The 14,412-nt window shown below is 26.4% G+C and overlaps 1 protein-coding gene across 9 annotated transcripts in view; it reads left to right on the top strand.

The window, feature by feature from the left end:
- The window catches only part of LOC142321826 (CREB-regulated transcription coactivator 1-like), a 211,175-nt gene that overhangs the window by 173,966 nt on the left and 22,797 nt on the right, over positions 1-14,412 (top strand). Inside the window, exon 12 of one of the 9 annotated variants that reach the window (XM_075360265.1) lies at positions 5,429-6,625. The exons of the other annotated variants lie outside the window; for them this stretch is intronic. Coding sequence (XP_075216380.1) covers positions 5,429-5,635 — 207 coding nt within the window. The 3' untranslated portion in view covers positions 5,636-6,625. Of the gene's footprint in view, positions 1-5,428; positions 6,626-14,412 lie in introns of those variants that run through there. 9 annotated transcript variants of the gene reach the window in all.

Genomic DNA, 14,412 nt, shown 5'->3' with positions numbered 1-14,412 from the left:
CAGTGGCATAAAGCACTTGCCGCTAGGCAGAACAGCATATGATGACGATGATAATGATGAATACAAAATTGTAATGCTTACATTAGCTTTTAAAATTACTCATTAAAAAGATTAAATATGCTACATTTGTGTTCATGATTGCCACCAATAAATAAACTTTTTTTTAAATGTTTAGCATTTAGGATTCCCAGGCCTTGAAAATCAGAGAATTTTGATTTATCAGGAACAGTTTTTAAAAATCACCTATGTGAGGGAAATTATTGAAATTTGTAAAATGTCTAGGAAAACTTGAAAAATTTTATTTGAGCAAAATTACTAAAAGATAATAACTGCTTAATGTATTTCGTCATTGAAGAAGCTTCAGTCATCAGAAAAACAAAGAAAATTTTGTGGAAACTCTTTTAATAAATTATATACATCTGATTCAAGTCTGAAATGTACAATTGTAAATCCAATTAAATGTTATTGAAATCTCATTGAATTGGACAATGTCCTAACAAAATCCTATTCAATGATTTTTCAGTAACGTTCGACTGGATTCAACAGGTTTCTTCAACGAGCAACCAATGAAATCCAACCAAATCTTATTCAAATTAGATAAAGGTCTAGCCAGATCCCATTGAAATGAAATAAGTTAGATTCAATGAATTTTTTAAGCAGAGCTGCGTATTTCAAATATGTATCTACCAATTTGCACAATGAATAGGTAAGTATTCATGCTGGTAATACATATGTATACTATGGGTGTGTGAGTACTTGAAATTTTAGAGTAATTTTTCAGTCGATTTGAATATTTTAGAATTGAATAGGAATAAGTGTTTAAAAACATTCTTACTGAGAATTATTTAAGAAGCATTAATTCTCTATCCCCAATTATTTTTGTGAATAAGGTTTTAAGTACTTCTACTGTGAAATATATTTTCATATTCCATGATTAATGTTATATTGATGATATTGGGAAATGTCACCAGTTTTTGAATTCAAAGTTGAAAAATCGTAGTAGTTATGATTTTTATGAGCTTATAATTATTATGAACTATTTTGAACATTGGAAAAATATTGTTATACTTCATTTATATCATGATTATTTTAAAATCAGCGAAAATTCTGAAAATAGTCAGGGAAATTCACTTTCAAAATTTTGGGGGAAATTCTGCATTTGAAATGATAAACCAAACCAAATTTCATTATATTTGGGCATATGCCCAGATATAATAGTATGCTGAGTTGGTTTGAATCATAATAGCATTTTTCTGCCATAGTTTTGAAAAATTTTTTTAATTTATATTTTTAAACTTTGATTGGCTGTCTAACCCCAAAGTATATTTTTGGGATTGTTTGCACTAGGTGATTATTTGCACCCTAAAGTTTTTCTGGTATGGTATTATTTCAAAATTTAATTTAATTTACTTTCACTGAAAATTAGTGTATCTGGGTCTATGTATTTTTTAGTAGTGTTACGATTTTTAATTTCATTAATGAATCTCCTCTAGTACAGTACATGTTGTGAAAGGAAAAGCTACTCTTTTTTAATAGTTTTATCTTATGAACAAATTATGAATCTGAACTGTACTCAACCAAGTAATATTTCTGTAATAGCATTTGCTTTATTTGATAAATTTTCAATTTTATTTAAGAGAATTTGTAAAAATTAAATGCTCTTTCTTTCTACCTTTTTTTATACTGCAGTTTTAGAATTTTATGCTTTGTTAATAGATTATATGAAAAAATCTCTGTTTCACAGAGATTTGAACAAAAATCGTTATTCTTGTTAACAGGATTTTTTTTCTCTGACTTGTATGTTTTAACATATTTATTACGAACATATATAATTTTGTTAAACAATGAGCTGAAAGAAGGTTGTGGTTTATTTATTTTTTTAATAAAACAATAGATAAAACTATATACTTACAAGAAATTACTATTATTAATAATAATACTATTAATATTAATAATATTACTTATTAATATTAATTACTTTCCTAAGTATACTTACTGTCTATCATTTTTATGCAATCAGTTGAGCTGAACATGTAAAATTGAATTATTATCTAAGAAGAAGGTATAATCATTAAAAGGTAGGAATATATGAAGTCCTTAATAAATGCAATTTCATCAGAATACTAAAAATAACTGTGAAAAAAATTGATGTAAAATATTAAAACTTATTTTGAAAGAAATGAAATGAGTCCAAAAAAATAATAAATTCATTGTAATATTGAACGCTTAGAACTATTTCTTAGCTTGGATTTGAGTACAGACAATATTAGTGATGGACTTGGCTTTAAAATATCATATAATTTTTACAAGGAAGAATTTAATGGGGCTTTTAAGATAAAGTGCTGTTAATGGAAAAGCTGTACATTTTCCCCAACTGAGCCCAAAAGTTTTTGAGATATATTATTTTTATACCAATCCAAATCTTGTCATTTTGATTAAGATTTTATAAAAGTATATTTTGAAACATTATGTCTTATTTTTTTAATGAGTGATTTGTATTATTTATATTAATGTATTTATTTTTTTTATGTATTATGAGGTTCTTATTGGAGATTGGTTGTAAATTTATAATAAATTATTGAGTTTATAGAGATGAATATAACTGGATTTTGTTTTATATTAAATTAAATTTAATAGAAAATCAGAAATTGCAAAAAAAAGGCAGAGTGGGTTCCAGATACAATAGTGTGTTTCAGAGGCTGGATTTAATAAAACTTTCTTTATAATGTAGAATACATTTTTTTTATTATTACCTTAATTACTGTAATTTAATGTTGTTAATTGATGTTTGTTTACTAAAGTTGATGTATTATTGTATTTATTTTATATTAATAAATATAATAAACATCCCTAGCTTTTTGGGTAAAATAATTCATCTTCAAAATATTTTATTACAATTTCTTCTTGTGTTTTTGTTTGTTTATTGTTTTTCCTTTTAACACTTTCGTGGCAAAGGATTACTGTGTATTACTCATTATTGAAAGTAATTTTTTTTGCACTTTACACAATTTTTGTTTTGTGTTAATTTTATTTTGTATTTACATTATATTCACATGTTAACTCATTTTAAACAAGTTTTATAAAAATTATTTGCACTAGTTTGTCTCACTTATTTTTAATTTTGTCAATATTTGGCCCATGCAACGAAAGTGTTAAGTACTTAACTCTTGTCATAGTTAGACATTTATTATTTCAAATGAGAAATTTTTGTTTTCTCTTTTGTTAAAATTACTTTATTTTGTATCGGATGTATTTTTTTTTTAAATTCATAACCCTTTAATTTATTATTTTTTTTTTTTTTTATTGGTTCTATAAAAATCTGTTTTTATTTGATTGTTGATTTTTTATTTCTTCTTTTGCATTCAGGGAGTGGTGAGTACTATTATCAAACACATCTACACTGCTGTTATATGTGATCATGTGCACAGATTCAACTGTGTTCCTATTATTAAATCATAATATAAGGAAGAAAATCAAATAATTAATATGAAATCTAAAATGTGACAGTTTTCTTTTCTTGTTTTATTTTTCTTTTTACTATGTAAAAAAATAATTAATTTCCAGCTGTTATTAAGATCATACGCTGCTGAGATTTAATAAAATAATAAATTTTTACATATATAGATGTAATAGTTATAAAATTTTTATGTTAACAGATGCTTATTATGTTTAGTCATATTTAAAAACCATCAATTACATTTGGCGATTTAGGATATTTATTATCGGTTAGAATTGATGATAATGTCTGTCATTTAATATGAATGTTTATATTAATATTAGAATATATATTAACTGCCAAAAGCAAGTATAATGAATATGCCTGAAGTAGTCGATATCACCTTAATTAGCAAAAGCAATGAAAAATATATTTGTTCATCTGTTAATATATATATGAACACAGTTGTTTTTTAGATTATAAGTTGATGGTAAAGTCACTATATATTACATATATCCTGTTGCCAGCCTCTGAGTTTGATTTATTGTGTGTGCTTTGTTAATTTGTTGTTTTTTAGAGTTATGTCATAAACACGATGAATTTTTGCAGTATTATTTTTTCCCCTTAAAAAAAAAATTCTAATAGAATAACATTTAGAATTAAGGAATTTTCTCTCTTAAAAACAACTCACCTACCTTTCAAGTTTTTTCTTTTATAACTGATAATACTTATTAATAGTAATACAGTTAGTTTATAACACTTAGAGGTAGGTCTAGAAATAGTATTAACATTATTTTATAGAGCAGTGCAAATTACCCCTAAACTCCAACATAGTTTTACCATTACACAGGGAAATCACAAATAGCATAATTTAAATTCACTAATCAATAATTTATTGCATGTGGCTTCAAATTTGAACATTTTACTTATTTCTCTGCTTTTTCTTCTTATCCAATATGGTACTCCCTGAAAATTTGTAGATGTTGAACAAATATCATTTGTGAGCAAATTCAGTTTGCTGTCTTCCTAAGACAGTAAACTTCAAGGAAAGAAACTTGTTACTTCATCATACTTATTATTTATATTTTACAGATATTAATAATACAAAGAGGTTTATAATTAAATGAATTATTAATTCATATTAGAGCACTTCATTTGTTTTACATTATAGATATTCCAGTACTTTTCACTGTGGGTACTATTCACTAGTAGGGAAGTTTAGATAAGTGAAAATAGTGTATGACATGATGTAAAATAAAGTAGCTCTATCTGCCTCGCCCTTTAATATATCTTTTGTTTGGAGGATAATTTAGCGTTCTATCATTTATTGCTATGGCAGCAGATGGTGGGTTGGATGGCTACCACTCAGTGCTATTCCCACATCCTGAAGGTCTATTGTATTTTAGTTTCCCATCGATTCTAGTAGATGGCAACAAGCTTTGAATGCATTATTGTGTATCATTCAGAACTATTTTTCTTTGTGATAATGCAGTTCCTTTTTATTCAATTTTTTTTAATGAATTTTTTAAAATTTTAATTAATGTTTTACTACCAATTTTTTCTAGAGACATTTAGTTAATTATTAATCACTTTGTAAAATTATAAAAGAAAACTAATATTTAATTCATTTATTCTGTATTTTGTATTTTTTGACATTATTTTTCCTATTCTGTAAGTACGTTTACTGTATGTTCAGTTTCCAGTTGCATTTGTATGTTAAGTCCAGTAGCATTCCAGTCTGTGGAACATTGATACATGAGAAAACGTTAGAAATTGTTAAAGAACTTGGTTAAATGAGTTTAAAGCATCTGGGGGTTGGTTAGATAAATTCCGAATTAGACATAACGTTTCGCGTAAAAATGTATATGGTGAAGCTGGTGCTACAGAGGAAAATTTGATGTCTTAAGTGGAAGGAAAACTTGAATGAAATACGCTCGAGTTATAATGAAAGAAAAAGATTTTTAATTGTGATGAAACTGGTCTTTTTTCCAGGCTTTGCCCAATGAAACAATGTGTTTGAAAGAGGGAAAATGTGCAGGGAGGAAGAAATCAGAAGAAAGGGTGACTGTTATGGCTGTCAATATGTCAAGTGAATTTGAAAAATTATTAATATTCTGCAAAGCACGATGTTGTAATGCTGTAAACATAAATTTATTAAAAGTTGAATGGTATCCTGATAAAAAAAACTTGGTTGACTAGGTACATAGTGATGGATTTTTAATGTTTGATCTTAGAATGGGAAGGCAAAATAGAGACTCATATTACTCTTGGACAATGCAAAATCCCACCCTAACATTAGCTTAGAAAATGTAAAATTGATATTTCTTCCCTAAAATACTACTGCAGTATGTCAACTGCTTGATCAGGAGATTATTCAGAATTTTAAAATTCAGTACAGAAAAAAGATGTTATGGTACTTATTGTCAACAATGGAAGTTATGAATGCTGAAGAGCTTTCTAAAAGCATTTATGTGTTGGATGCAGTTTTACATATTCGTATGGCTGTAAAGCAGGTTACTACAACGTGAGAAATATTTTTGTAAAATTGGTATTAACCTCAACAAACTATCAATTCCAACTTTGAAAATCATACTGAAACATATGAAAATTTTGTGAAACAGAGTGAATTTACAAGAACTTATTGGACCATTTGGAAACTACAAAGAGTACCTGAACATTGACAACACGCTCAACATAGAGGACGTATCGAATAACAACCATGTTCTTGTTGCTGTCTCCAACAATACACATGAATATTTCTTACAAAAAGGATTATCAGAAGGTGTTATTTTAATAATCGAAAAAAATTTGTACCAGGTAGTTTAAACGAAAATAGACAACTATTTTGAACCATATATATAAATAAATTGTATATATCCGTATTTGGTTTTTTATTTTAATCATTACATAATTTTTTGTATGTGTTTTGATTAATATTCTTGTATACTGTAGCTTTGATTAATATTTTTGTAGCTTACATTGTTTTTATTCCATTTTAGTATACTTCAGTAATTTTATTCTCTTTTTTATTGGTCAGTTACAGTAGTACAGTATATTGCTTTTTTAAAATAGAGGGCAGTGTTTTATTTTCAGAAAAACAGTTAAAAATGCTTGAATTTTAAAAAGTCTTTTTAAATTAGCAACTATTTTTTTTTTTTTAATGTACATGAAATAAATGCACAATACTCTAGTTCTATTCAGTGTTTTTTTTCTGTACAAAAACCAAACATAATACTGCATTCATTTTCTGAATAGCCAATGCCTCTAAATAACAGACATAGTGTAGTTCTTAAGCCATTCCAATAGTGGGAAGTTTTACTGTATTTTAGTAAAAAGAATTTTTGTTTTTCTCTGTACTTATTTACTTTAAATATTCTGTAAATCTTCAGCTAATTTCTCTTTAAAGATTAACTTCATTTTTTTTAAAATGAAGCAAGTAAATTTTTTAAACCTATATTAGTTTTTTTTAAACTCGTAGTGTACGTGTACACACATCAACTAATATATATTATTTATATATAGATAGTAAAAATAACAATTTGGTTTGATAAAAACTTTTTTAACATTTATAAAATCATTTATTGTTACATAATTATGGTTTGAAAGTTTTTCATTAGGAATGTTTTCTGATTAAATAAAAATTGCCGTTTTTAGATATTGTTGAGCTATTACATCCTCATTTTTCTTTGTTGGCGGGATAGGTTTCATTTAATGTAGGGTAGTGGTGAGCTTATCTCCATTTATTCTAATAACATAAGGCATGTTTTTAAAATGTTAAGTCCTGTTTTGAAATAAAAACAAAACTGAAAAATATGAACAAACTTTATTACTTACATATAAAAACTAATTTTATTTATTACTTTCTACTTAAATCCCTGCAACTTCAACATATTTTTCATGGTGTTTCACAAACTTCTCAAGAAATTTAGCCAGCTGTGACTTAAATCACACAGAAATGCCATGTTTCAATTCATTGTCATCGTCAAACCTTTGTTAGCCAAGTCACTGTTTAAGGTGAAGAAAAAGAAAATTTGCTAGTACCTAAATCAGGGGGCAGTAGGGTAATTTTTCAACAAAATTTTTCCAGTTGCCTCACTGTCTGATCTTCTGTGTGTGATAGGTGTTTTTAAGAATAAATTACCATAATTCAAAGTTATATTTATTCCTTCTCACAATTTTTATTTTTCAAATATTTGTATCAAACATACAGTGTAAAAAAATTCAGTTTTGAAAATGTACAAGTTATATGCATTTTATGCTAGAAGATAAAAAAATGTATCCAATAGGTCTATATGTGAAATTACATTTAATACATTGTGATGATGTGAACAAAAAAAAAATAATTATGAAGATATGTATTTATAAAAATGTTCACTGCCTCTATGCATTCACTTACATTAACATCTTATATGTCAATTATAATTCTGTGAATTGATAAATTTTAAAATACATTCATTGTTTGTGCTTGTTCCGTTTCACCTTGGGTGTACTATGTATATTGCAGGCACACTTCTTTATTCTATTAATGTGTCTTATATTCTTGGCTGAGTAATTTTTATTTTAACAAATGCGTTTCATGTTGATAATCAGTGATACTTTGTGATATATATATATTAATAAGTAAAAATTTGTTATGGTTTGATCTTATTAAAATATATTTACATCAAATTGATTGTAATTGCAGGTTCTTGTATAACCAATAATTGTGGTTCATATTATTAAGTGACAGTGACAAATTTTGAAAATAGTTTAATTAGTATAGTAAGTTTATTAATAAAATAATTTTGGCTTGTTTTATCAAATTTTTTCTCATTAAATTTCTAACTTTTCATTTAACCTGACCTTATGAAGTTAGGTCTTAATTGTTTTAATGTTTTTGTAAAAATATATGTAAATTTATTCAATTTATTTTATTTGGTTGAATCTACTCTTATGGTTCTGTCCACTTCAACCATGTCTTTTAGCGATTAAAAAAGTTTGCTTGAATATTTAAAAATAGTATTCACTGTTCTTTACGTTTCAATGTCATAAATTTAAGGATGTTAAACGTGTAAATGATAAAGTATTTTATGAATATTTAAGAAGCATGTAATTTCTGTTTTGTTTCATCTTAAAACCAGGTGGATTTTATCAAAAACCTTTGTTACAGAGTATAGATTATATTATCATAACTAAAAACTAATACTTGTGTGCCATCTCACTACTATCGACTGTATTTCTCCTCCTGATTGTATACCTGCATGGTACACAACCATGGAGGTTGTATACCTCCACGGTTGTATACCATGGAGGTATACAACCTCCATTGCTTGGATTTTCAATGCAAGCAATGGATTGATCCATTGCAAAACAAGCAAAGCAAAACAATCCAAAACAGAGTTACACCTTCCTGTATTTGTCAATTGAGCATCAGTAATTACACTTCAGTTACATATTGTAATGTTGCCTTAATATATTTTTAATAGATTCATCATAAACATAAGCATATTTAAAATGTATATAAAAGAGTAGAAATATAAAAGAGAATAGTATTTTTCTTTAATCAGATAAATTAAAATTTAATATTATTGTTTACTGGAACTAATCATCTTTATAAAATGTAGATTGCAACAGCAGAAGTAATTAAAATATGATTTGTAAATTGAATCTGTTCATTAGTAATAATAGCTCTATTTAAATTGTGACGACATATAAAATATTTCCAGTTTCTAATTTCATGTTTATTTTTATTGCAGTTTTTTTATATGGTCTCCATAAGTAAAATAAATTTAGTCACATTTTACAGCTTGTTTGTATTCTTTATTTTTGTAATAAATATACTGTTTGTCATACCAATACAAAATTTAGTAATGCAGCCAACTCTTGATTATCTACAATAATAACCAGGAAGAGCTTTGCAGATAATCCAAAATCATAGCAAAATCACAGTTGATCTAAAAGTAATATATTTATTAAAGTAAGGTGTTAAAATGACCTAATTCTGCACTGAAATATATTATATATACTATTATATTAAGGTATAACAGTAAATAATAAAATAAAGTACACGACACTACACTGTTACATACCTGGTAAGATTAATATCCAGAAGTTTATTCAAAATATGTATTGACATGTAACAAATATTGTACACTTATATATATATTAGTGATATATATATATATATATCTATATATATATATATATATATATATTAGTGATATATTTGTACAAATATTATCACTAATATTGTACATAAATAGATTGTACATACAGTAGACATGTACTGTGTAATGCGTTAACAAACCCTTATTAAAACTGCAGTAGCTAACAAAAAAAATTACATATACGTTAAAAAAAATTAATAAATTTTGTACATGTTACTCTTTCAGATATTTTTTTTTGAAATAAGATGTAATTGATTGTTTTTTTAGTGACTGAAAACACTTTCTTTTAATTGAACACTCGTTTACATAAAATAATAATATCGCAGAATGAATTATCATCCTATAATATCCACAGTAAACCGAAGTACAGCATTATCATATTCAAAACAAGCACAATCAAGTAGCAAATGAATGAAGGAGTAAAACCAAACAGTGAAAAAACTTAAAAATTTGTAGCTTGTTTAAAAGTTTTTAAAACTATTTTTTCCAAGAGGTATCATTGCAGATAACCGGGAGTTGACTGTTTTTGTTGCTGTGTTTAATTTTATACCACATTGTAGAAGACACAGTCATGTCAGCCAGTTGGTTTTGTTGATCTGGAATAATTTCACTTTTTATGTCTAGCTGCTCCTGAGGCAGACCATTGTAAGAACTGTATTGCAGTGTTGGTTTAATAGTATTGATCTGATTGACATCAGTGTGTATCTGACAGGTTCTTTCCATGAATATTATATTCGTGTGCATTAAATCTCTTTTAAAGCTTCTTAAATTACTCCAGCAAGCGTAACTGCAGCCTGTATTCCATAGTAGTCCAGTTTGGCACTCAAAATACTATGAGTTGCAATCATATGGTTTAAGTAAATCATATAATGTACCTTTAACTATTACCTTGTCTTTAGTGGTTTTTAAAATAAACTCTTTAAGGATTCCATTGTATCCACAGCATCTATTACTTATGCATTCTATTTTGATTTTTATTAATTTTTTTTTTTTCTAAAATCAATCCTTTCAGGAATCAATTTCCTCTGCACTGTACAAATTATATTAATCCGATCAACCAAAGTACAGAATTAATAAAATAAAGTAGGATCACACCATCTACCTTATTCCAAGCAAGAGCACTTTCGCGAGCACCTCACATCATCAGTTTCTCTATATAATTTTTCAAATCGTTGGTTGCAAATTACACATTAAAATTAAAAATTAAAAACCATATACTATACATGAGATTTAAAATTCAATTAAATCAAAACAAAAGTAAAATTAATTTTTTTTAACTTAAAAAATTTTAAATTGTAAATTAAGTCAAAATTAAAATCAGTAATAAAAAAAAAAAAAAAAAAAAAAAATAAGACAGTTACATAATTTTGGCTTTAATTTAATTTTATTAATGACTTTCATATTTTATATATATGCAATTTTTAATTTTTATTTAGTTTAACATTTTTGAATTTAAAAAAAATTTTAGTTTTATTTCTGTTTTGATCTAACTGAAAAAGATTTTTTAACAATTTTAAATCTCATGTATAGTATAGGGTTTTTAATTTTTAATTTTAATGTGTAATTTACAATGAACGATTTGAAAAATTATATAGAGCAACTGATGATGCGGATTATGGGATAAAGTAGGTGTCATCCTATTTTATTAATTCTGTAATTGGGTTGGTCGGATTAATATATATATATATATATATATGTTCGTAATTACTATACAAAGTCTAAAAATATTTTGAAAGAACATACATGTTAAGAAATATGTTGCCTAAAGATATGTTGAAAAGATTCCTGATCAGGTAATTTTTCAAAATAGTTCATGAAGAAAAGAAATAGCTTGCCTCATGGCTTTGAATCCTACTTTTTCTTTGATGTGTCCTCTTGTAAAATTCTTCACACTTAATGCAGCAGTCCTTCCATTGCTGGAAAAGTTTTACATAGTTATTTTTTTGAATGGCTACAAGGTGTGTTGTGTTTAACATTATATCCTCCCAAAGAGCTGTGTTTGATAAGTAAACAGTTTGGCAAACCTTACCACTTGCATGATTTCCACAGGTCTGGTCTCTTGTTCCAAACTCTTCAATCAGATAATACTGTTTATTGAAAAAGTACTTATAAACAGTACTTATTGTTCCTTCTGGTACATATTCATGATTCACAACTCTGCAGTAAAGGTCATTCTCTAGCACCAAGTTATCATGTTGTCTTCAGGAAGTTAGGATTATTGTTGAAGCACTAGTTCATGTCCTGTGCAGCATCAAAACAGTATTTAAAAAAATAGCTTTGGTACCGATTTTACAGCAACTTTAACCATATCCAAACCATTCATTAAAATCATGTGCATAAAACCATTGTTAATCATATTATCACTTACAACTTCTCAGATTGTCAGCCGAAGATTTTCTATTATGTGTGTACGTAGTCAATGACATCTGGATTTTAACTCTATGGTCTATTGGTTCATTCATCATTCTCACTGTCAACTGAAGTACATCCATTTTGAAAGTACTCCTTTTTTTATTTGTGTGACCTCCATAAATTTATTTCTAAAAGCCTAGTTAATCTTTACATTGTATGCTTTGAACATCACCATCCTTTTGGCAGAACTTGATGAAGTAACATTGTTCAACACATTTCTGCCATCATGGATAAAATAAAAATGTAATAAGCACCTGTTTTATCAGTACATGCAATAACTAGTTGATTGATGTGCTCTGTGAATTTACAAAAAAAAGTGCACCTTTACACAAGATGTTAATACCTATACTTTAATATTTAAAAATATATATATATATAATATAATTTTTTTTCAGCCTCCGCAAAGTGCAGAATTAGAGAACACTCTTACCTTTACATATTTGTGTTTATCAAAACGTTTTCAGGCCCAAGCCCATCTTCAGTGATATTTTTTATTTTAATAAATTCTTCTTTGTTTACATTTGCACATTAATTTTGGCTTTTACACTTTATTGCAGTACTATTCCAATTAAAGTATTGCAATAATAATAAACGTATTGCAGTACTTTTTCATTCTCTTGACTGAACAAATATTTGTTCTGAAATTTTTTAAATGTTTTAAATTTTATTAACAAACAATTTTTACAAAATAAAATGTAAAAAGCTAAAATTAATGTGTATGTGTAAACAAAGAAGAATTTATTAAAATAAAAAATTTCACTGAAGATGGACTTGGGCCTGAAAACATTTTGATGAACATAAAAAGTAACGGTAAGAGTGTTCTCTAATTCTATATGTTACGGTGGCTGAGAAAAATTATTATATTGTATATTATACACAGTTGTTTAATGTACAGAGGAAAAAAGAAATGGACTATAAAAAATTTAATCTAAATAAATTAATATATATGTATATATTTGTTTGGATACTTTTTGAACAGACCTAGTATTAAGTTAAGGTTACCTTAATATAGTTAAGTACTTTGTTTTTAATTTATTTTTATCATATTGAAAGTAAGTTGGTGGACTATAAAAATGCATTTATAATAATGTTTTATTATAAAACATTCTATATTAGCCCTTTAACAATACTACTAATCATATTGCAGTTGAATGGTGTAGTTGTTTGGCTAGTTAATTCATTTTTAGAAAAAATATCACAATTTTTAATGTAGTAAAATAATTTTATTTGCGATATCTGTATGTGTGTGAATATCTTATTTGTATTTTAAAACTAGTGAGTTTTCATAGCTGGATATAGTTGGTAACTTATTAGTAATGTTAATTAAATATTACTAGTTATGAGAGTTACTTATTTTTTATTTCCTGATAATTGACTAAAAATTTAATATGAAATTGTTTGTTAGTTTTGAAAGTTAGTAAGTGCTGTATCTTACTTTTAGCTCTGTAAGATATTAACAAATCTTTTATTAAGTAGATGGCATTGTGTTTATGACAGAACACTAATAGGAGAGTGCATTGAGTGTATGAATGTTTGTAGTGTGCGTGTGAGTGCAGTTGTACTGTGTTGTGGTGTTGTGCTACTCAGTGTTATATGTTGGCGCTGCAAGGACTGGAGCCAGCTTATGCACACGTTAGTGGAGTCTAGTCCAACCTGGAGCGCACAACTGCAGGTACTGATCCTTTCTCTTGCTCACTCTATCTCTTTTTAGCTCTTTGAATCACTTTCTTTTAATCTCTCTCTTTACCTGTACCCTCTTGCTGATTGCTGTTGCTTTACGTCTTGTCATTTTATTGTCTGTTTTTGTTTTTAGCATGTTCATTGTATTTATCAGTGCTTGTTTTAGTTATTATAATAAATTTTATGACATTTTATTTATGAAATATGTTTTTCTCTTATCTTGTATTTTTTTGTAATTATCTTTATTGTTTTTCAATTAGTTATAGGAATGACAAAAATATTTTGTTTAATTAAATATTGGCAGTATTATATATTTATATGTTGTGATTAAATCCTTGAATTGTGTTCTTTTTTCTTGTTCTTATCAGAATACATTTTAAATATTATGAGGAAAATATGTTTATTACTTTTAATAATTGGTCGTTAAAAAAAACTTAAATAGAGTTACATGCATCTTGATTTAAATATTTTGTTTTATTAACAAATTTTGATATTATAATATCTAAAATTTAGTTACTTGTAACTGTGATAAAAAAAATTAACAAGCATTTATTAACATACCACAAAGAAAGATATATCTAAATACTATTTTTTTAATTTCTTTATGCTTGCTTAATTTGATTTTTTTTTAAATTATTATATTTCTTTGCTGGTGTTTTATATTTTAAAATCTGTTTTAACCGTTTCATTTGAAGTACAATGGAACCATGGAAATTATTTTATAATGTTATATACAAT

Source organism: Lycorma delicatula, chromosome 3, assembly GCF_047948215.1.
Source record: "Lycorma delicatula isolate Av1 chromosome 3, ASM4794821v1, whole genome shotgun sequence".
In the NCBI taxonomy this organism is placed as follows: domain Eukaryota; kingdom Metazoa; phylum Arthropoda; class Insecta; order Hemiptera; family Fulgoridae; genus Lycorma; species Lycorma delicatula.
This window is presented reverse-complemented; position numbering and strand designations above follow the sequence as displayed.